General features: G+C 37.8%; 2 protein-coding genes and 1 pseudogene across 3 annotated transcripts; 1 reads left to right on the forward strand and 2 right to left on the reverse strand.

Annotated features, from left to right (window-relative positions):
* The first annotated feature begins 510 nt into the window (after nt 1-510).
* Nucleotides 511-4,814, forward strand: dnajb1b (DnaJ heat shock protein family (Hsp40) member B1b). Its single transcript, XM_053476883.1, has 4 exons — nt 511-667; nt 757-976; nt 3,032-3,576; nt 3,699-4,814. The coding sequence occupies exons 2-4, from the start codon at nt 757-759 to the stop codon at nt 3,930-3,932; spliced, it is 999 nt and encodes a 332-aa protein (XP_053332858.1). The 5' UTR covers nt 511-667; the 3' UTR covers nt 3,933-4,814.
* Nucleotides 4,815-6,914: 2,100 nt separating this feature from the next.
* LOC128506448 (CMRF35-like molecule 5) lies at nt 6,915-13,565 on the reverse strand. 2 transcript variants are annotated; one of them, XM_053476886.1, is made up of 7 exons: nt 13,386-13,565; nt 12,984-13,307; nt 12,436-12,492; nt 11,811-11,859; nt 8,250-8,357; nt 8,027-8,082; nt 7,801-7,939 (listed from the first exon to the last, which is right to left on the reverse strand). In XM_053476886.1, exons 1-6 carry the CDS (start codon nt 13,426-13,428, stop codon nt 8,046-8,048), a joined length of 618 nt encoding a protein of 205 aa, XP_053332861.1. In that variant the 5' UTR covers nt 13,429-13,565; the 3' UTR covers nt 7,801-7,939; nt 8,027-8,045. The 2 variants fall into 2 exon arrangements, with proteins under 2 accessions (XP_053332860.1, XP_053332861.1); XM_053476885.1 differs by lacking the exon at nt 11,811-11,859 and having other exon boundaries at nt 6,915-7,939; nt 13,386-13,560.
* Nucleotides 13,566-18,329: 4,764 nt separating this feature from the next.
* Nucleotides 18,330-24,544, reverse strand: part of LOC128506151 (sialoadhesin-like) — a 70,045-nt pseudogene continuing 63,830 nt past the window's right edge.

The following is a 24,544-nucleotide window of genomic DNA, read 5'->3' on the forward strand; positions in this document are numbered from 1 at the left end:
AAAGTGTTTCTCTGCCTGCTCAAACACTTATTAACAATGCATTAGAAATAATCTGGAAACATCTATCTATCTATCTATCTACTTCTGTGGTCCATCTAGGGGCCATGAATGCCAATGTTGCTTTTGATTCCAATCCATATATCTTTCAGAATTCCTCTCTTTTCTTATCCATTTAAAAATAATAATAATAATGATACTTCACAAGAATACTAACAATTATTATTGTTGCTAGTTAGTAAGTTATCTGTCGTTGGCACCTCCACAATCGTAACTGGGCGTGGCAGTCTTGTTTTGGCAGCTCAGCATCTGCCACACTTCCTGGTTTTTACATCTCAACCAATCAGAGAACAGGATTTCTGACGTTTGCTCCTCCCACTCAGGCTGTGTTCTAGAATCCGCTGTCCTGTTACACATGCGCACTCTGTTCCTTAGACGGCACTATGTGAGTGTACACACTTTCTAGTGCACTATATATCCTACACCTGGTGCATTGGTGCTCAGTCTGGAAGTGGCGCCAGGAAAGCCCTTGATGTTACTAGATTCTTCTCGAACCTTCGGAAACGCTTTAAAAAACGGCCAGCGTTAGGTTCAGGAGCTACAGACTAGGACCAGCAACCTGACCGAGTAACGCGGTTAAACCTGAACACAAGTGCCGAGGAACAAGAAGGTGTTTAGGAAACTTTGTTGAACTTCTGGTTAAGTTCATTTTAAAATTATTATTATTGTTGTTAATCAGACTCGTAGATAATCTTCTAGATGGTGAAGATGGGAAAGGACTACTACAGCATTTTGGGGATCCAGAAAGGCGCGTCTGAAGACGAGATCAAGAAAGCGTACCGCAAACAAGCTCTGAAATACCATCCGGATAAAAACAAGTCACCTGGAGCCGAGGAGAAATTCAAGGAGATCGCAGAAGCCTACGACGTCCTGAGCGACCCGAAAAAGAAGGACATCTATGACCGTTTCGGTGAAGAAGGTGAGTTGTTTAGAGACGTTTATGACGTGTTTGGTTTAGGAATAGTTTCAGACACTAAACTTAAAAAAAAAAAAAAGTAAGCGCGAAGTTCAGGGTCGCATCCTAAATCACTTTGGGGGTGCAGTCCAGTTCTTAACTTGTGTATGGCAAATGGGTTACAAAACCCCTGGATCTTATCTAGTGCCCTAGAAGAACGCCATTTGGGATCAGCTCGGTGGTGTGACGGTGAAGGAATTCAAGCTGGAATGTTTTATAACCACACCGACCTGAAAGCGCAAATATAAAGAGCTGCTTTCCTGGGGTGCTAAAGTGTTTAAATAACAGAGTTCACGTTACAATCTCGCGATACTTCAGGAAAGCGAATCGTTAATTAATATTTTTACAAGCGGAGATTTCTGTCATGAATCGTTCTTTAAATAACGGGAATTAATGTTACACTTATACAATTACTCATACGTCTATTTTAAAGGAAGAACAAAATGAAAACCTAGCTAGGTAGCGCGTCCGTTACACGTATCCGACACCAACACTTAGCAAACCAAAAAAAAACAAAATATGTATATCACAACGCGTGACGTTAGACGTTTACCAACAAATTAGTGTCAAAAAATAAGAATAATAAAAGTGCGTCTAAAACACGATTAAACTCCACTTTACAGCTGACACCGTGGTAAAAATACAGTAATCCTGGTGGCTCGCGCAGTTCTCTGACGTCACTAGGGTTGTTCTGGAAAGGCGCGCGCTGCTGCTGGAATATTCCAAGCGCGCGCCTGTCCTGGCCCAAAGTTCACGTGGTCTCTGAAGGGAAGGGGAAACTGGGTTACTGTACACACACACACACTCGACATATTAGATCATATAGGAGAAGTTAACTTTAAAGTCGTTGCATACGGTGAAATAATTAAACTGTTATTTAAATATTTATAAATTTATTTTCTTACAATGTGTGTAAACCTGGATATGTTGTGGCTTTAACACATAAGTCAGTTGTGAAAAAACACACTATCACAGATCTTTTTTTTTTTTTTTTGTGCAATAATCTCTTTGACAATTAAACTAAGCTAAAAGTGATGAAATGTGAAGTAAAACTAAAAGCTTCAGCTTGTCATGGCAAATATATTTTTGAAAGAAATTTGTCAGACTCTATTTGCAGGCCGTTACTATTATTATATGTTTAGTAAGCAATGCCAGCCTGACTCCATACTATTTAGGGGCGGGAATCACCAGTCCCCTCACGACCCCAGGTTCTGATTCGATTATATAAATATCGTGATCTTTTTAGTTTTAGACATTAGTTTCCTCACTTAAAAACCAAGCGCAGCATTTAAACAAAACTAACTTTAAATACATAACATTTAACTGAGCAGCGCATATCTCTGTCATCCGCCAGAATTATTAGTTCCAATATTATTAATAATAATTATTATTAGTGCCAATATTAGTATAGGCCCACGTTAATATTAGTACCACACAGGATGAATATATGTGAATAGTTCAGAGTGCGCCTGCAACCTGAGTGCACCTGTAACATTATAAAGAAACGGCAACATTTTATTGACTCAAAAGTCTCAAAACTCAACTTGACAGTAAGCTTGAGGGCATGCAGAGTTTTTTAGATTTTCAACTAATTTGCACTTCGCTTACAGAGTTGGTAGGAAAAGTGTGCAAACTGGTAATGGCCAATCAAACTGAAAACCTGCCAATTCTGGTCACTGGCCAATCGACCGGTTCACCTTATTACAAATGTAAAAAAAAAATTATAATGATTTTGGAGTCAGTATGGCGATACTTAAATCACCTCAAAAAGAATCAAGATTCATATCTTTACCCCCTGTAATACCAGTTTCCGGTTTATTAACACAATGACTTTAAATACCAATCGTTGTCAAGTTGTCAATTGCTTATCAGTATTTTCACAGAATCTTTAAAGAAGCATTGTTAAGACCGTGCTGTAGTGCACCATCCGCATTCCTTTAAACTGACTCATAGCAGTTCATAATTACAGTTAAATACATTTCAGGCAAGACACAACCTGAAACTCTGTTCTGTTTGCAGGGCTGAAGGGCGGAGCTGGTGGATGTGGTGGACCAAATGGCCCTGGCTTCACGTACACCTTCCAGGGTGACCCGCACGCCATGTTCACAGAGTTCTTTGGTGGCCGGAACCCTTTCGAGCACTTCTTCGGCCGCATGGGTGGCGAAGATGATATGGATGTGGACGATCCGTTTGCAAGCTTTGGCCTGGGTGGTGGACGCCACTTTGGTGGGGGGCGGTTAGAGAAAAAGCAGGACCCGCCAGTCACCCATGAGCTCCGTGTCACCCTGGAGGAGGTGTTCAGTGGTTGCACAAAGAAAATGAAAATCTCGCGCCGCAGACTAAACCCAGACGGCCGTACCACACGCTCGGAGGACAAGATCCTTACAGTGGAAGTGAAGAAGGGCTGGAAGGAGGGAACCAAGATTACTTTTCCTAAAGAGGGTGACCAGACGCCAACCAACATCCCGGCGGACATCGTATTCATTGTGAAGGACAAACCGCATCCAGTGTTTAAGAGGGATGGATCAGACATAATTTATCCAGCCAAGGTCTCACTCAAAGAGGTGAGTAGGGCATAAGTTTAGTGGCATTTTTTTAATTTAAACTTCTAACAATAATGTGTTATTGTGGTGATTAAAAAAAAAAAACTAAACATAACACACATCTGTGTTCGTGCCTCTTTTAGGCTCTCTGTGGTTGTACAGTGAAGGTCCCTACAATGGATAATCGTACCGTCAACCTTCCCCTCCAGGACACCCTTATCCGTCCTGGAATGAAGCGGCGCATCACCGGCGAAGGCCTTCCATTACCAAAGAGCCCCGACCGCCGGGGCGACTTAGTCGTCGAGTTCGAGGTGAGATTTCCAGAGAGACTCACTCAGGACGCCAAGAACACCATCGCACGGGTTCTACCCTCGTAACGCCGGAGGCAAAACTGTGAAAGGGTGTGTTTGAGACCAAGGATCCCAAGGACATTATTGCACGGGTCTTGCACTCATTTGCACAGGACAATGTTGCGTCCACAAACCGAACGTTGTGGCACATTAAACCTTGAACTGATTAACGCTGAACTGAAAGACAGTTTAACGAGTCTCTCTGGATGATCAGCCTTTGCTGCGAGTTTTTCTATTTAGGTTGTTTTTCATCAGAAAGGTTGGGTTTGGGGAATAAAACTCCTTAAAGTGCTGGGGAAATTCCACAAAGTGGAAAGAAAAACAAAAGCCTGGGTATTGTGGGGTTTTTTTTGTTTGTTTTTCCCAGCTTGGGATTTTAATTCTAACATGTGCTCCGTTACTATTGCGACACATATTTTAAGGAGAAGCCCTCTCAGGCTAACGTTTAAGGTCCATGGATGATGACTCCTCTTTGAATTATTGGCTGTTTCCAATAGATGTTTGATTATATTTTTCTTCCAGGAAGCTCCTATGCTTTTGTTATTACTGCACAGGGTATTCCCTCTTTTTTTTTTTCCTTCATGACTTGTATAGTTTAATAAACAAGGTGAAAAAGTTTGCTCTTTTTTTGCTGTTTCTGATTTCTGCGGTTGCTCAAGTCACTTCTCTGGTTAATCAAATCAAGGCTGGCTTTCATGAGCTTGCTTGAGGGAATATAAGTAACCTCCTGGTTTTAAGACCTGAAAAGGACTATTAGCTGTATGGTTTACATGAACTCCTCTTTCTTCCTTTTTCGCATGTTTTGTGTGCAATTTGGTAGATTTGGATTGTAAATATATTTTTGTATATCACGCAATAGGTTGTATTTTTTTGTCTGTTTAGATACAATATTAAAATCGGTGATCTGTATACAGATATCCTTTGAGAGATGAATATCAGAGTGTGAGCTTCAAGTTACACAAAGCATAATGGAAATTTTAAAACAGTTCATGTCTGGTGCTCTTGATTAAACTACGGTGCCCTGGAGTGCTCAGATTTATCATGATATGCAGTACAAGTCAAATGTTTGGACACACCTTCTGCTTCTGTGTTTGGTTTATTTTTAATATATGTTTATTGATGCATTCTAGAACAATACTAAAGATTTCAAAATTACAGTATGAAGTAAGGCATATGGCATTAGGTTATTATGTAACAACAGCAACAGGCAGTTGTTATTTTAAGACACGAAGGTCAGCTGTTCTGGAGCAGTTCAGTATTGTCAAGTGCACTTGCAAAAGGTTAATGTAGCATCAAGCACCATGATACACCAGAAAAGCAAGAACAAAACTGACCTCTGCTGCAGAGGAGAAGTTCATTTAGAGTTACCAGCTTAAAGAAAAATCACCAATTAACAAACAGCACCTCAGATTAGAGCCGTTATGAAGGATTTACAGAACGTGAGTAGTAGATACATCTCAATATAAACTGTTCACAGGAGATTATTGTGTATTTTTGGACGCCTCAAGCGTTGTAGAAATAAAGGAAGACCATGAAGGTAGATGGTGTGTCCAAACTTTTGTCTGGTAGTTTATATTTTTGGTCCCCTAGTTTGGACATTTAGTAAAAAAATTTAATGTAGCAGAAAATTTTGAGAATTAAATAAGTAAATTATGCTCATTTTGTTGCACAAGATATAGAAACAAACTCCACACACTTTTTTTTTTCTGTCTATGACCACTCCAGGGGTCTGTAACACACGTAAAGAAAATTAAATCTGGTAATGTACAGTAGTAGCGCAGAGGGATATCAGATCAGAGTCTAAAGCAGATACTCTGTATTAGACGGATGTGTCTATTGTTTTGTTTGTTTTTATGCTTTTTATGTGCAGGAGCAACAGAGATGTACAGAAACCTCTAACACTGTGTAAATTGTAACATACTTCACAGTCTGGCCAAAGATAAAAATACAGTAGCGTTATAATACTGTAGTATTTGTTGGGATAGTCGATGTGTGTGTACAGTAGGAGTTTTATATCCAGAGATTTATTTCTCTTTTTTATGTATATTAATGAAAGAATGTATTAGTCCAGGACACTAAACATACATACAGTCTAACACTACATCTTCACATAGTTTAGCTTCACAGCTTTTAGTGTATGAAGTAAATAACGAAGCACTTAACCCTATGGGTGTGTGTTTTCATCCGATTTCATCCGGAAGGGATAATGATACAAGAATCGCCTGTTTTGTTTTTCTCAGCACCTGAGAGTGGGCACCTTGTCATGCATGTAACCAGGCTCAAGTAACAGGAAAAGGAATTACTTTTTTTTTTTTTTTTTTGAGGAATAAATAAAAGACCAAATGCTTCTTAAGTACATAATCAATCTAATCTAATTGATCCAGATTTCTAAAACCTTTTATTGAGCTGTTAAGCTTGTTAAGCTAAATTTGGGTTACTTCCTCTTTAGATAGTCACCATCAAGTTTTGCTGTGTGTATTAATCTTTCAGATTAATTGTACTGAAAGAGAGGAAGATTTTGTTCATTTCACATTACTGAAAAAATCCTTTAAGTTGTATAATGATTTTGGATGTTTTTCATCCATCCTAGAATTTTACTTTTATTAAACTTGTAAAAATTGTCATTAAAAGTAATAAACAGATTAAATCTGTCCAAATGATGTTTAAATGAATTGGATGATGATTAAATGACAGTATGTTAATAATTATTGTTTTTAAGCACCTGTTAATTTCATGATGTACCTGAAGACCAAGGCCAAACTTTTTAATTTAAATAATTAAAACCAAAAAAAAGAAAGATGTAGTTTTTGTGCTATGCTTATTGGTTTTAACAGTGTGATCAATTTTGTTTTTATTTCCTTTCTGTTTTTAGCTTCTAAATCAGTGTAAAGCGCCACAAAGGAGTAATGTGCCCTGCATGGGCAAAAGCAAAACCTGTGCTTAGTGTTGCTGTATGATTGCCTCATATGTGTCGGGGGAAATAAAGGAATTGGTATTAAACATTTGTAAGTTTCATGCAGTATTTACGTTTATTACAAATAAACTCATGATGAAATCCACTCACTACACAGCTTAAGAGAGTACATCTCCTTAATTAGTATCATTGCAGTTGTCCATTTTTTAGATGCTTTATAGTAGGAACGTCTCTGCAGTTTTAAATTATTTGACTCCTCTTTGATTCCTAACATACAATAATGAGCATAATATAAAACTGAACAAAATTCGAAGAAATTAGACTTCATTTATGTAGCCTTTAACACATCCAATGCATAGAAATGAAAGTACTGATATAATGGCAAGACACCATAAACTTGATGCTATATACAGTATAAATCTCTACTGTTGTATACACCTAAAATACCCAATGTTATATATTCTCTTTGAGATATTCCGTTATTGAAAAAGAATCAACTTCAGTAACTCCTCCTTATCACACCACATATAACAGCATGACTCGGTATTCAATATTTTTACTGTACAACACTTAGTTCCAATCAAGCAATCCTATTGGACAAGAGGCATTCTACGAGTTGTGATAATGCACGGTAACAGCACTTTTAACAAGGCTTTGTCTGATTAATAAATTATTTTAAGTCATTCTAATTTGCACTCTATGCTGTTTAACTTACGTCTAAGACAAGCTAATTAGCTGCTAACACACAGCTGAATCCAAAATCATTGTCAGTTGCAAAATGTCAGTCGCCAGCTCCACCAGTTGTGGTTAGTTAGTTCCTCCAGTCGTGGAGCAAAATAACTGTTGTATAAAAGCAACATCACACTTCAGGCCTGGTTTAATCATCTCTAAAATATAAAAGTTCACTAACGCTGCTTTTCTTTGAAACCTTCAGTCTTTTCTCCTTTCATTGATCTGATTGTTCAGTACCAGAAGATAGAGTCTCATATAAAGAGTCTAATTGGGTGGCTTTAATCCGTAGCGTCTGGTAAACATTTTCATGTTTGAGGTTGAAATCGATGTTGACATACACTGGATTGACAGTTGTGGGGTTTTGGTCCACTGATGAGCTCTGATTGACCTGAAAGAGGAAATGTTGAGGGTGTTAAAAATCCTCAAGTGATTTACTTATGAAAATTTTCTTTGACCGATCATTGTATTAGCTCACCCTGTTGTTTCCCGTGCCTCTACCTGGTGTATGAGAAATCAACACTGAGAGACAATCTGTATACAGGAGAGCAAGAAACTGACATTAGTATTAACATCTTTCTGCAGCTTTCTTATGAAGAATAAAGGCTACATTGTACATAATGGTATAGCATGTAAATAGTAATGCAAGCCGTGTGTGTGTGTGTGTGTGTGTGTGTGTGTGTGTGTGTGTGTGTGGTTACCTGTCACCACATGGCTTGTTCTTGCTTGGCTGTACCGAAGTGCCAGACACATCAGAATGAGAATAATCAGCAGGCCAAATACACACACAAGAATGTAACTGTTCCGACCTGAAAGATTGATTTGCAAAGATCAGCCATAATATTAACACCAAATACGACGTATTGGTATTTAACACCACGTTCCCTGCGATCCTCCAGCACTGCTCGCCTCATCCCACCATCTCTCAGGGATCGAGGGCGGCATTCATCCAGGCTCTTTTCTGTTCTGGCACCTTGGTGGTAAAACGAACTTCCTCTAGATGTCCGTACAGCAGAGACTTTGACTATCTTTAAACAACGACTCAAGATGTATGTGTTTCTCCAGTACTTGGATAAGTCACCCCCCTCCAAAAAAAAAAAAAAAAGAAACTCTTCCCAGTTGTGTTTGACTAATAGCACTTATTAACCTAATTAACGCAGTGTAAGTATGTATCCAGTGATGTAAACTTTAAAGCACTTTTTGTAAGTCGCTCTGGGTAAGAGTGTAAATGTAAATGTAAATAATTTTACCACATAAACATAAATGATCGATTATGCACCAGTAAACTAGTGACAGGATCAGGGGCACTTATCTATAGTATACCTGTGCTAACATAGACAAACCTGTCTGGTCCAATGCGACAATGGGCCAATACAGCACAGTTCACTAATAGAAGTCAATACTGGCCATGATATTAAGGCACCAGAACACCACGGTCTGCAACGGACAGGGACCAGCAGGAAAAGAGCCCAGTGCCACCGGCCTGGCCACCAAACCCTCAGGATTCCAATCCGATCAGGCACCCATGTAAACTTCACGAAAAAAAAGAAAAAAGTCTAATTCAGGGAGGATCCATCCTGCATCCCATAGTATCACAAAACTGATGGTTCAGCACTATCCTTCCATGATTTATAATGTGTCAAGGGATGTTTAAACCAGTTACAATAATTTAAAATCTCCTTCGTTGTTTTTTTGGCTTGATGCAGTCCAATAATTTTTTACCCTTTTATTTGAAGAGACATGCAAGGAATATACATGCATATGTTTGTAATAAAATGCATGAAACAAACATTTGTAACAGTTATTAGGACTATGATTTGTTTCCCTCTTTTCAAACTGCAATAAACCTCTAAGGCTGTCTAGAAGTTACAATTCCAAAGAAATCCCTGATTTTAAAAAGTCTGTCTGAGAATGTAGAGAAATGAAGAACTCTTACAGTATTACAGGATAGTTTATTATTATTATTATTATTATTATTATTATTATTATTAATAATAATAATAATAATAATAATAATAATAATAATTATGATTATTATTAATAATAATAATTATATATATATATATATATATATATATATATATATATATATATATATATATATATATATATATATATATAATAAAGTCATGACCTGGTGTAAAGATCTCTTTATGCTCTCATTCTAAGCCTAGGTGAATAAAGCCACCAAAGAAAAGGTCACCTATCTAGGGACCTCTGTAGTAAACTAGGGATGTAGAGGCCAAAGGTGACTATTGTATTTATTCTCATTTTGTATAATTGTGGTTAACATTCACACACTACAGGCAAATTGAGAACACCAATTAGCCTAATCTGCATGTCTTTGAACTGTGGGAGGAAACCCACCAAGCATAGATTTTTTTATTTGGAGTTATTTATGAAATCAACACAAATTGTATACTCACTCGCTTATCTTTTATACCGCTTTATCCTGTATTCAGGGTTGCGGGCACCTGAAGCCTATTCCAGGAAGCTTAGGGCATGAGGTAGGGTACACCTTGGACAGGGTGCCAATGCATCACAGGGCACACACATACACACATTCACACACTCATTCACATACTATGGACAATTTGGGAACGCCAATTAGCCTAACCTGCATATCTTTGGACTGTGGGAGGAAACCGGAGTACTCGGAGGAAACCCACCAAGCATGGGGAGAACATGCACAAACTTCATGCACACAGAGACGAGAATCGAGCCTGGCTGGGAATCGAACCCGGACCCTGGAAGTGCAAGGCCACAGTGATAACCACTACACCACCGTGCCCTCAAAAGTTGTATACTTTAATCATTAAAATATCAAGTATTAAAATAAGAAATAAAGCGCTACAGTTACAGAATAACATAAGCTTTCCAAATCGATTCCGGGTCTTTCTTTGTTGTTTTTGCAATGCATGCATTACACATATGTAACCAGCAGATGCTGCTACTGTGACACGGCAAACCTACAAGTCTGCTATGGTATAAAACGATAAAGAGTTTACAGGTAGATTAGTTTATCACTTTTGTTTCAACAGACACATCTTTAGTCTGGACTTCAGTTTAAAATTCAGGTTAAAAATAAATAAATTGTGGTGAATGTTGTTTAATATAAAGTTTATTGACACGCCATTGGTCTTATTACGTAACATTAATGTTAGCTGCAGGTAGGTTTCAGGCTTTTGCGTTATTAGATGAGCCAATCAATAGCTAGCTAAACAGTTAACCAATGATAAGCAACTTTTATCCTAACTTTTATAAGTTTTTATACTTCAGACTTAACAAATACAAGAAATACACGTTATACTTTGCTCTTAAAACTCTAAAATGTCACAATTACATAATTTGAATATTTTTTTCCTGTTATTTCAGGATAACAGGAAAATGTTGCAGAGACACAGTTATGCAAGTTGTTTTTAAATCCTATTTTTTTTATTTTTTGCATGTAAACTGACATTGTTTTTTATCATCAGTCATTATTATTATTATTATTATTATTATTATTATTATTATTATTATTATTGGTTTTAAGAATAATACACATACACAAATGTATGTGGATATGTAGTGGATTTTTCGCTAACTGTTACACAACAGGACATTAACACTTACTTTTACATTTAGGCATTTGGCAGACGCTCTTATACAGAGCGACTTACAAAACGTGCTTTTAAGTTTACATCATTGGATACATACTTACACTGGGTTAACTAGGCTAATAACTAAGTGCCATTAGTCCAACACAACTGGGAAGAGGTTGTGGGTTTTTTGTGTGGGGGGGTGTGTGGGGGGGGGGGGTTTAGTCCAAGTACTGGAGAAACAGATGCGTCTTGAGTCGTCGTTTAAAGATAGTCAGTAACACTTACCCATATTAATAATATGATAACTGCAATACTACTTCCCAATAAAATATGTAATACAAGATTACATATAATAATACAATATTACATACATATACTAGATTACTGTGCAATACTTACAAGTGGTCTTGAGTCATATTCTGATGGTACTTACTGTTTTAGGAACTTTTATTATTATTATTATTATTATTATTATTATTATTATTATTATTATTATTATTATTTATTACCTATATTACCTTTTCTTAGTTAACAACTGTGAGCACCTGTAACCGAGCATAAGGAATTTCCCTCTGGAATTAATAACGTTATTTAAATCTTGAATCTTAAATCTAATGATTAAAAACAAATTCAATTATTAGGATTAATGTGAAGGACAATAAGTATGAATCAGCTTACCATGCTTTAAGTCCACTTAAAAAGGTTGTCTTTAGCATGGTACCATGTACTTGATCATGATTCCAATCAGACGTAAAAGCCGAAACCATAAAAATAGACCATGGTTTAGAATGAGATGCAATAAACTCTGCCTGTCCTCTTTCAAAATATGTATACGCACCCAGCTCACAGTGTTATCATTGTGGGAATAGCATGGTCATAGCCGATAAAGTAGAAGAGCAGATGAGTGCGTCATTCTTCTTTGGAAACCAATAAGGTTTATACTGCTAACTTCTGTACAGGAATGTGAAGATATGCAAGGGTACAGAATAATATTAATGTGAAAGCTGGCCTAGAGGGAGTGGGGAGGGAGGTACGATCGTACTCAGGCAAGTAGCTTTATAGTGCCGAAAATAAAAATAAACTATGTAGAGTATTGTAAGTGCAGCTAACGTGTTTCTTGAGTGGAAACGAGGAACTGAGATGAAAGTCATAGTGAGAAATAGTCTATGTAAGTATATGTGCGTGTCACCTTTATTTGAGGAACTGTTGCTATTTCCAGGTCAAATAGATGGTCGAGTTCATGGTGCTCTAGTCACCTGTGTGTATGTGGGTGAGTGTGTGGGTGTGGGTGCTTGTGTGTTACCTTTAACGTGAGTCATGACGGTCGTCTGGGTTGAAGGTGTTTCAGTAACCTGAGGGGCTGTTTGTGTTGCCAAGACAGACAGAAAGAGAGAGAGAGAAAGAGAGAGAGAGAGAGAGAGAGAGAGAGATAAGACGTCATAAAAATTACATTATCATCCCCTCAGCAATTTCCTTATATGCTGCTCCCAGTTGTCTATGTAGATTTCACAGCAGTTAAGAATCAGTATAAACAAAAAACAAAAAGAGAACCCAAGAGAACCCCATTTAACTTTGTTGCCCTCCATTTCAAAATTTCCAGAACATTATCAAAACATAAATGTCTCATAAAAATAATAGGAAAATACGAGGGAGAATAATATTCCTCTCTGTGGACATACAATAGTAAAAAAAATCATATATATATATATATATATATATATATATATATATATATATATATATATATATATATATATATATATATGCAAACTTTCAAATATATAGCATATTGGTTACATTTTAATAATTTAATAATTGTACAATTAACATTATCTTACTAAGCATTCTTACCATCCAGGATCCTAATGTTCACTTCTTGGTACGTGTCAAAGCCAGTTCTCTCGATTCCGCACCAATACTTCCCTGCGTCTGACTTCTTCAGCCTGTTGATGGTGATAGTAAATAGCCCTCTTCCTCTGTCGTATAAAGAGTATCGTTCCTTCTTTGCTATAATCCCCACTCCTACAGATCTGATAAGGATGTCTTTATCACTACACCCAAGTCTGCAGATGTACTTTACGTTTGTTACGGCCCATGAATGTGAACAGGTGAAGGTGAGCTGCTCGTTCTCTTTGCCATTCAGCCTAAGAATGGCTGAAATCTCTTTCTGGACAGCTGAAGAGATGGATGAAGATTTCTCTCATCAATGCTATCAGGTTCTGAATGAAAACAGATGATTAACAGAAAACTCACCGAAAAAGAGCCAGCTGCAGACATAGACCTTCATCCCGAGCATTATCACCCTGACGCTACACCCATAAGAGGAGCATGTTGGAAGGTTTTGGCAGGTCAGGGTGTGAGACGAATTGTTTCGTTATAGAATCCCACTTCTCTGACCGATTTAGAAGGTCAATACATGGTTCTCTTTTATTCTGTACTAATGACAAAGAATCCCGGTTTCCTTCAGGTACACGCAGTTCTACACCATGTTGTAGAGGATTTTTGAAATGTTTTATTAAATACTCTGGTTTCAAAGTCAAAATTGATTTAAAGGGGATCAGTGGTGCACATTAATTAGACTTCATCTTATCAATAAATGAAGCCATGTCCACACATAGGCGGGTATTTAAAAAAAAATGTTTTTATGTTTTACTTCTGATTCTGTCCACACGAGTTATGTTCTAAAAATATCTTTGGCCACATGAAAACAAAAAACACCCTGTTAAGAACCGTTAGGAACATCATTAGTGGTTGCGCTTTGTCCGATGTCTGATTAAAAAAAAAATTTTCGTTTTAGTCCGATGTCTGATGGGTCTCGCCCAAAACCGCCGTCACTGTCTGCGGGGTCTATGTCCTCTGAGTTTTGTATGTATCGGCAGTAAGCCTCGTATTACATTTAGGTACCTCTGTTTGTTAACATAGTGTGTAAGTAACTGCGCGTGTATGTAAACGCATGTAAATAGTCCAGTAACCAACATTAACACAGTCAATAGTTTACTGTACATAAGTCCACTATTGCACAAATAACCTCATAAACGTCAAATTAAGGAGACAAGCACACAGACATTGGGGTGACGTTACAACAAGCCAAAATCTCTGTTTCCCCTGTTCACACAACAACACTGAAAATGGAGTTTTGGAAAATCTTACCTTGAAACAAAGTTTTCCAAAAGCTCTATTTTCAATGACCAAAACTGTGTTTGCATGTGGACGAAAGGCCGAAACCACAGATAAAAAATCTCCACTAAAAATACCTTGCTACTGTACGTGTGGGCATAAATCCACACTAAATCTCCTGTACAGGACCATTACTCCATGTGTACTCAATTTGGTCTTGGCAATTTTCACCCAACTGCCTCCTTTCTGTTATCATCAACAGCTAGGCAGCAAGCACATGCTTAGGCTGTGAAAAAATCTTTTCTGAACTGCTATTCATGCTGCATAACAGATGAGCCTTACACGCTTGTGTGCCTGTACAAATGTGAGGTGTCCAATGCATGGGATCAGATCGGATGGGTGGCTTTGGTCCCTGTGGGCACAAACCAGGTTATTCACAATCTGAGCTTCCTCTGTATTTTCTTAACAGCTTCTCCAGGGTTTTGTTTTCTATTGAAGGTCATCATAGATTGTAAGGAGTCGTGGTTTCCTGTACTAGGGGTCATCACTGGTTTGGCAGAATTTGAGTTGCTGTTGTCAATAAAAGTTATAACCATACAAGGAGGTTAACATAGAAATAGCGAGCACTTATAGACTGACAGCTGCTATTGACATCCATGACCAGACAACTCACAGATTATCTAGAGTAGAGTACAAGCTGCATCATTGGGTTTCTGTCTGAAGGCCTGTATACAGACAGGACTTTCCTGCCCTAGGACTTTCCTGTACTTTCCTGTATCCTGTCTTCAGTATTCAGACTAACCTGGACTATACCTTTATTTGAGGAACAATTGCAAACATTTGTAAATGAAATAGATGATTGAGTTCCTGGTCCTCTAGTCAACTGTGTGAGTGTGTGGGTGTGTGTGCTTGTGTGTTACTGTACCTTTAACAGAGCTAGGGGCGGCTGTTAGAGGTGCTGCAGTGACCTGAGGGGATGTTTGTGTTTAAGTATTTGTAAGGTGTATGAGTTTGAAAAGAGAAGGAGGGAAAGAGGGAAAGAGAGGAAATAAAAGTTTCTTTTAAAAAGAAGAAATAAAAATTGCATTATCATCCCCTCCTGTTAACAGCAGTTTCCTTATCTGTTGCTCCCAGCAGTCAATGTAGATTTCATAGCAGTATACATGTTATTTATTCTAAAGTCCACAATCCATTCTGTAGGCAGCATGGTGGCATAGTTATTAGAACGGTGATCTTGCACCTCCAAGGCCTAGGGTTCAATTCCAGCCAGGGAATTGAACCCTAGGCCAAGCTCAGGGTCTGTGTGCATGGGGTTTGCATGTTCTCCCCATGCTTGGTGGGTTTCCTCTGGGTACTCCTGTGTCCTCCCACAATCAATCGATCAATCAATCAGCATTTATTTATATAGCACCTTACAGCAACCTAACACAGTCTAAAGACATGCAGATTAGAAAACTGGTGTTCCCAAAATGTCTGTAGTGTGTGTGTGTGTGTGTTTGTGTGTGTGTGTCCCTATGATGGATTGGCACTGTTTCCAGGGTGTACCCCAGACCCCACGTGACCCTGTACACAGGATAAGAGGTATACAGTAGCAGATAATTGACTGAAATAAATTTGTCTTGCTTTTACTATAGGTCAGAAATAACGAGTATAAACAAGAACAATAAAGAACACCCAAGAGAACCCATTTGAATGCTTTTGTTATAAATTCCCACTTCTCTGACTGATTTGGAACGTCTAGACATACTTCTCTTTTACATACAGTACTTCTCTGCTCTCTGTTATTATATAACAGCTGCCAACTAGCTAAGCAGTGAACACATGCTACTTCTGAGACAAGAGAAGCTGGCCAACCACATTTTTTCTGAACTGCTGTTCATGCTGCATCACAGATCAGTCTTTCAGAAATTATCTTATGGATACCTGAAGTTGGCTACAGCCATCAGCTATAACATTACCATGCAAAACGTAAGCTAAATATTGTATACGTGAGATCATGAGTTGAGTTAAGTTTAATTTTTTTTTTTTTCTTTTAGGTTTATAGAAAGCTCTGATGTACATGTAAATCTGGTTAGCCAGATACTGCACCCTCTCTATCTAGCTCAGCAGCATCCTTGAGCACGATGGGGACTCTGTGCTTGCTCCGCCACACGGGTTTAAGGATTTATGCTTACTCTGCCGCCCAGGTTTGAGGACCTTGTCTTTGCTCTGCTTCCTGGGTTTGAGGACTGTGTGCTTGTTCCACCGCTTAGGTTCAAAGACATAGTGTTTACTCAGATGCGTGGATTAAAAGATTTCAAGTCACAGCTTTATCTCCATGTGCCAAGTCACAGTCCCGTCCCTCTTTTATTAGCATAGGTATTGACCTTCTAATATGCATACTTTCTAAATTATTGTTAGCTTTTTGGTAGGTTATAAAAATCTAAGCACTGTTGCCTTGCACCACTAGGGTCCAGGTTTGATTCCGGCCATGGGATGCATGTTCTTCCTGTGCTTGGTTTTCTCCAGGAACTCCTGTTTCCTCCCACAGTCCAAAAACTTGCAGATTAGGCTCTCCCAAATTGCCCCTAGTATGTGAATGCATGTGTGAATGTTGTTAGGAGGTCCTACCAGGGTTGTAAAAATGGAAATAAATACAGAGGTCACTATTGGCTTCCATTGGGTATACAGTATAATGGATACTACACTATGAGCTTTTATTATTATTATTATTATTATTATTATTATTATAATTTTATCAGAGTGCATGAGGATTCAGCATTGTCTGGCAAGCTGTAGTGAACCACTGAAGAGATGCACAGTTGGAGAAAATACAAAGTTGTGTGCAAGAGAAAGAGACTTTACCCATGCAAAAATATCAGGAATAATGGCTAAAAAATTAATCCCCGATTCACAGACATGGGAGAGAGCTGTACTGATCATGGATCAACAACAGTCTGTCATCAAGAAAATCATTGGGAAACAGAACACTGCACAACGCTGGTTTAATTTTGTTTTTATATTTTTGTAAACCAGACCGATACATGTGTGTGAATGAGAGGGACCCAAATGGAATCGTCAGGGAGTAGAGGTAAAGAAAGTGCTTAGGGTCAACGTTCTAGAGCAATGAAGGGTGTGGAAAGGAGGAGAAGAGGCGGGTACAGGCAGGTTGGAACGGGTGGAAGAAAAATATCAGGTGTGTTGTGTGACAAAAGAGTATCAGCAAGAATGAAAGGAAAACAGTGATAAGACTGTGGCGAGACCAGCGATGCTCTACGGTAGGACAGGAAGCAGAGTTGGAGGTAGCAGAGCTGAAGATGTTGAGGTTCTCTTTGGGAGTGACAAGAATGGATAGGATCAAGAATGTGTTTATCAGAGGGACAACCCACGTTAGATGTTTTGGAGATAAAGTCAGAGAGGCCAGATTGAGGTGGTTTGGGCATGTTCAGAGGAGAGATGGTGAATATATTGGTAGAAGGATGCTGAGGTTGGAACTGCCAGGCAGGAGGTCTAGAGGAAGACCAAAGAGGAGATTTATGGATGTAGTGAGAGAGGACATGAAGTTAGTTGATGTGCGAGAAGAGGATGCAGAGGATAGGGTTAGATGGAGGCAGATGATTTACTGTGGTGACCCCTGAGAGAGAACAGCCGAAAGACAAAGAAGAAGAAGAGGAAGCCAGATGGTAATAAAATATAAAAGCTTATTATGTTGTTGCCTAGTAAAAGAAAATCCTGAGTTTTGTGACCCAATCAAGCTGTATGGCAAATCCTTATCAGTAAATGCAGACAAATGCTCTACCTACAGTCTGCCATTTTTGAACCTTAGCATTCCCAAAAGACCAGTCTGTTGTCTTAAAATGAATTTAAATTATTATTGATAATATTTACCAGTTAAGTCAACAATGCTGACATTTTGCTGGATCAAGAATCTTTTCTGTAAGTTGTACTTGTTTAATAAAAACCATATTGGTCTTTAAATGGTAAAGTCATATGCTGAAAAAAGCTGATGTACAAGAAAGTCTGTTGCATTAGTCTAGTTGCATTCGAAAGGAGAATGTGGCTAGGGTCTGGTGAGAGAAGTGTTTAGAGTACTTAAACAATTATACAATAGGTTTATTTTTCATTTCAGGAGGAACAATCTACAAAGTAATTATGGATAAAATGTAAAAGAAATTCATTATTGTATGTGTTTTTTTTTCATTAACTGTAGTCCATAATAAAATAAAAAAGATCAGTTTGTGTTTGTTTCTTTATTTTAGTTGCTGTAAATCACTGATGTATCTTCAAAGGCAGGAGCGGCAGACCTGCACAAAAAAAAAAGCCAACAACAATAACAACAACAAAATGTTTAACGAAAATGTCCAACTCAATAAAGCAATGTTTATGTATAGAAGCATTAATGAGATTAAGTCATATTAAAGTGACTAAGAATTGTCTTAGACATTCTGTTTATATTGTTTTTTCTAACCTGTAAGCAGCACGGGTGTGATTAAATCTGACATTACTGTACTGATCATAATCGTCTTGATTCCTTTCCACCATTATGTCACGCTGGTGCTGGACACTAGCATACTGAACCTCCTCAGTAGCCTCAGAGCCAGCAGTTTGCCCTGCAGCCCTCCTTGGGTCACTCTGATGCTGGATAACGGCGTACTGAACATCATCCTGTGGGACCTGATCTGGATCAGGTGCTGGATTGTTTGTTGGATTTACACTGCTGTAGGTATTTTCCTACAGGGGGAAATATATATTTTGCAGATAATGAGGAAATCTCAGTAAGTTAGGTGCCTAGATGTGTGTGTACAGGCCACGAAAGCCCATGGCTAGTGTTAGGTCTATGTGGAATATTTATACAGTAGCTGGCTACAAGCTTAAGGTTGGTTATTTGGATACCAGGAAATACAAGCTTCTTAACACAGGTTGTAAAGTTTTATTATACAGTGAAACCTTGGATTACGAGTAATGCGGTTTACGAGAAAAGATTTTTTAATAATTTTTGACTTGAAAAACGAGCATTGTCTTGGTTTACGAGCACCGAGTATCATCTATCACTCATGCACTTCTTGTTTTGACGCAGAGCGTCACGTGATCACAACTAAGCCAACGTTTTTTCTCTCTCTTGCGCTGCGGAATTGTAGGTAATCGTTTCCCCTGCTGGGTCTTAGTGCTCGTCTCTTCCTGGTATAATCAACATCTGTGCATGCGTACACTGTTTACTATAACACTGTGACCGCGTGTTTGTGAGTGTGAAACATATTTTATTTTGTGTTTGTAAGCGTGTTTGTACAGCGCGCGGGTGTGTGCACGCATATAAAGAAAAATCTTTGAAAAGAATCGCGACAGAGCAGTTTCTGTGTAAGGCAGAGTGTGTGTGTGTCTGTTTGTGTGGGAAGCAGAGAGGAGGAGGGGGATGGTAGGGGGGCTGTAAAGGCGAGTGTGTGTGTGTTTCACACTCGCGTGAGTGCTTAATAACGGAATCATTGCTGTAAAGTAAAAAAAAACTAAAAAACGGCACATTACTTTTGAAAAGAATCGGGACAGAGCAGAGTTTCTGTGTAAGGCAGACAGTGTGTGTCAGCGCCCGCGTGCACAAACGAAAACACTTATCTGTCGGGATTTATTAAAGTAGGTAAAGTGCAGGTTAATTTGTTTTATTTTTACTTCATATTTGGTATTGATTATTTTTATGTATTTATTTTTTGGGGCTGTCGAACTAATATTTTGAGTTTCCATTATTTCCTATGGGAAAATTTAATTTGGTTTTCGAGTGTTTTGTAATACGAGCCCCCTCCCTTGTTATCTGAGGTTCCACTGTACTTTTTATTAAATTATACTCCTTTTTTTTTTTAAAAAAACCAAGCAAACAGAACCACTACAGGTTGCCAATATGTGTTGTTAAAGTTGTGTTGAAATTCAACCTAGACCCTCAATCCTGGCTGCTTGATTTTCTTTCTGTTTAACTCCTTTGCTCCCAAAAGTTACCCCTTAACTGCTCCATTGCAATTCTACAATCTTCTTGCAGAGATTGGAAAGGGCTTACAAAGAATACCTTTCTATTTGTGTAGCGTGTAGTGTCCCTGCACTTCTGCTCTGAGCTCGCTAGGATAGTTTCTATACCCCTATGACCTACACAGGATAAGCAGTATAGAGAATGAATGAATAATATTTTTGGTTTCAAGTAGGACACTTTATTAATGTGGAAAGGTAAAAAGCAATTTACTATCACAGTACGGTATTGACTCTTGCTGTGGTGTTTCATAGTGGTTTAATTGACTTGCCTGATTTGACTTTTCATCTTCAAAAGCTCTACTTCTTTTTCTCCTGAAAGTGGTAACAATGTTACAGTTCATGTTGCAAACATTAAGCTAATGAATAATATTGCTGAAAAAAGATGCATATACTTACCTTATGTATAAAACACCAATTATGACAAATAAACATCCACATCCAGCCATGACTCCAAGAACTACATACAGAACCACACGACTGTCCCCTGTGTGCAAACAAATATTACTTAGCTATAACATTTATCAATGCTACAAAATGCTTTTTGTTATAATAACTGTAATACCATTTAAAATGAGAGGAACCGCAGCGGCTCTCTGAGTCCCGTGTTTATTCTGAGCCACACAGTAAAACCATCCACTGCTGCTAAAGCTCAATGTGAAGCTGTAACTCTGTCCAGATCCTACAGGTGAGCTTTCATTCACCTTATACCAGGTGTAGAGCTCCACAGGTGGGTTAGCATCACTGCTGCAGGTCAGAGTCACTGAACTGCCCTCCACTATCTCACCAGAGGGACTGATGGACACTGAGACATTCTTAGGGGAATCTAAAAGAAAAAGAAATATGACAGAGGCTTTAGAATATTAAATTAAGACCCAGTGGGTCAGTGGATGATGGCCAGCTGCCTGCACAATCAAACACTTACACGAAACATTTACTGTCACATTATCTGAATATTTCGCTCCGTATTGGTTCATGGACTTGCACTTGTACTCTCCACTGTCCTCCGAGCTGATGTTTTCAATGGTGTGAATATTGCCTTTGGTTTTAAATAATGTTTCTTTAAACCAGGTATACTCTGCAGGTGGGTTCGCCTTACTGCTGCAGGTCAGAGACACTGAACTGCCCTCCACTATCTCACCAGAGGGAGTGATGGACACTGAGACACTTTTTGGAGGATCTAAAACAGACAACATATAAAAATACAAATGAAACACTTTAAAGTATCTTTTAGATTATTGAGGGTAAGGAAGATATACACTGGCAAAATGAATTATCATTAACTCACACAGGACATTCAAAGACATAGCAGTAGAGGACTGACGACCGTATTTATTTTCAGCCTGACAAATGTAATCTCCACTGGCCTCAGAGCTGATTGTATCGATGGTGTAGGTTTTATCTGTTTCTATAAAGGATGTTTCCTTAGGCCCCCATTCCACGGAGCTGAATGTACTCCTGAATCGACACAGATGAAAATTTGTTGCGACGACTGGAGAGCTCTATACAGGACGGTACAGCCGCTTACGGTCCTCACTATAATTCCGATGTGTTTGTTAGCGTCGTTATTGTCGGAAGGAAATTTTGAGCATGTTAAAAAATTTTGCCTGCCTCACCCAACATTAATGCCTTGTTAATGCCTCGGTACCGGTTCTTAAGCTCGTTTATAGAGTTTTATTATCGGTTTTTATCACCTCATACCTATTCGGACTCATTCGGCAGCCAAATTGAGTGTGATTGTGATTCTGCAATTTTTTCTTAATCATGTTTATTAGCCTTTGTGTGTCTTACGAATATAGAAAGTGTAACATGATCAAACTCAATGCAAAAATGATAATGTCACAGTAAATTATATAAATACATCTGCAGTTAGATGTGGTGCAAATATGTTAGTGTGTGTCCTTGCTTAGAAATATACTAGCACTAAGGTATAGAAGTGTTTAAATTTAAAATTATTTCAGTCAGTGAGTCGTAAAAATATATTCATGTAACATGAGAGGACAAGAAGAATCAGTTACAAATTGGTTATAGGATAATAATTAAAAAGTATATAATAACATATCTGTGTTACTTTACTGTTAGTTACAGCTTCATGACTGATGGGATTCATTTTACATCTGGATTCAGCATGAACATTTATTATTGCTATTTTTGTGAGTGAATGAATAAATCTGTACTTACACTGGACATTAAGAGTGACAGCAGGGGAGCGATAACTTTGTCCACGTACACCACAGCTGTAACTGCCTGCATCACTCTGACTGACTAATCGCAGACGGACAGGGTTAGAGGAGGAGATGAAGGATAAAGGATGTCCAATTTTGTACCAGATGATTGTTGGAGTGACAGTCAGGCTGCAGGTGGTTTTACATGTGAGAGTGACGTCATGTCCCTCAACCACACTATCAGGACTCATCTCCACCTGAAGCCCTGTGAATGAGAGGAAAGAAAAAAGAGATGCAGATTTAATATCTGTTCTCCTGTTGTTCTCTCATATTGATTAGCTTTTGAATCAAAAACCTTTTGCGCATTTATCAGCAGAAAATAGCTATATAGGGACATATATAACGCATATGCTATTAATTGTCTTATGCGTTTAAACCAGAATGTGTCTAAGTATACGTATTTTATCACCACCATTACCATCATTATTATCATCATCATCATCATCATATGTTTTACTTTTTTTTTTATTATACCACAAATTCACCTAAATATATTATTCCATATCTTACTTTTACAGATTATTTAGTATAAAAAAGATATTGTATCATTTAGTGTGCCAATCAGACAGAATGAACCACTGGGTATAAGTCAATAGAATGAACAGATTTTTGGAACAACAATATGGACTAAGGTTGCAGCACTCCACACATAAATAATTATCGTTCATGATCGGACATGTTACTTAAATATAAAATCTGAACAGTGAGCACTGTTGCGTGCTAATGGCTATACCACTACCTGTTAGATATATAAAATATAACAAAGAACAGTATTCTCTATTGTCCAGACAAAGTTTGCAAACATTACCAATTAGTTTCACCATTCAAAATCTCCCACCTAGCCAAAATACTAATGGAGTGTAAAGTGTTGGTAGCCAACCATCAAGCAGTGGAACTGCCATCACTTATTAAAAAAATAAATAAAATCATGCTGTAATTTTGTATAGAGAGTCGTGACATTATAGTCATTACAGTGTTGAGAAAATTATGTAATTATGGTGAATAAACTCAAAAAATGTAAAAGCAAATAGTGAAAAAGCTCAAACTTGGTGTTATGGAACAAATAATTATATTTATGTGCTCTCTTATTCACCATCAGTGAAAAACGTCAAACATACTGTAAAAGTAGGGAGAGTAGAAACATGAGTTTATGCTTAAAAAAGAAAGATCAAAAGTGGTAAAAACTGCAACTTCATGGCTACAGCTAGAAATAAACATTTGATCTATACATACACTGTGATTTAGAAGGATATTCAGACTGCAAAGCGACATTGATTATTTTAATAGAGGGTTATTCTTTTCTATACCCAATGACTACTGAAAATTATTGATAATCATTATTCTTTTATATCATACTAATAATCACTATTGCATTGGGAATAAAAAGAATGGCCCCCATTAAAATAAGCACATTTTAATGCTTTGCAGCCTGAAATGAAGACAGACACAGTTTTTGTTTTATCCATCAATATCTACTTTATTGTACTTATATATTTTGCAACTTTTAACATCCAAATAAAAGATTTAGCACCAAAATGTCAATTTTATTTTTAATAATTAAATGCCCTCCTAAAAATGACTTGTAAACTCAACCAGGTAAAGCTATTTACTTTCTTAATAGCACACCTCCATCCTGGTAGTGCAAACAAAGCAAACAATCAACTATGGGTGCCAAGGCACTGTCAATAGAGTTCAGGGGTTCTGGGACACTTGTTCAGGCACAAGTATGATGAAAATAAAATTAAATAAAATAAAATAAACTAAAATAAAATAAAAATAAAACAGAAGGCTTTACCGCAACCTAAAAGCACAGTAAAGTCTAATATTATGAAGTTGAAGGTATTTGTTACAATACAGACCCTGCCTGGATCACCAAATACTTCCACACTGAATGGAAGTGCCAGACCACCTGGGCAATTACAGACATTTATAACAAAGAGTGGTTATTGTGTGCAAGTTACAACAATATCACAGGATTTTGATGCAATAAATAAAGCCACTCCTCATGAAAGGCCAAATGCAGTCATGACTGAGCTTTGCAAAAACACACACGGTCAGATGAGACTAATATTATATTGTTTGGCC

The sequence above is a fragment of the Clarias gariepinus genome, chromosome 18 (assembly GCF_024256425.1).
Source record: "Clarias gariepinus isolate MV-2021 ecotype Netherlands chromosome 18, CGAR_prim_01v2, whole genome shotgun sequence".
NCBI lineage: Eukaryota > Metazoa > Chordata > Actinopteri > Siluriformes > Clariidae > Clarias > Clarias gariepinus.

Coding starts and splice junctions, on each gene's coding strand:
- dnajb1b (XM_053476883.1), top strand. CDS start 757: ATGGTGAAGATGGGAAAGGACTACTACAGCATTTTGGGGATCCAGAAA. Junction 977..3,031: donor TGACCGTTTCGGTGAAGAAG/GTGAGTTGTTTA, acceptor TTCTGTTTGCAG/GGCTGAAGGGCGGAGCTGGT. Junction 3,577..3,698: donor CCAAGGTCTCACTCAAAGAG/GTGAGTAGGGCA, acceptor TGCCTCTTTTAG/GCTCTCTGTGGTTGTACAGT.
- LOC128506448 (XM_053476885.1), bottom strand. CDS start 13,428: ATGCTCGGGATGAAGGTCTATGTCTGCAGCTGGCTCTTTTTCG. Junction 13,308..13,385: donor CTGCAGCTGGCTCTTTTTCG/GTGAGTTTTCTG, acceptor CCATCTCTTCAG/CTGTCCAGAAAGAGATTTCA. Junction 12,493..12,983: donor GAACATTAGGATCCTGGATG/GTAAGAATGCTT, acceptor CAACACAAACAG/CCCCTCAGGTTACTGAAACA.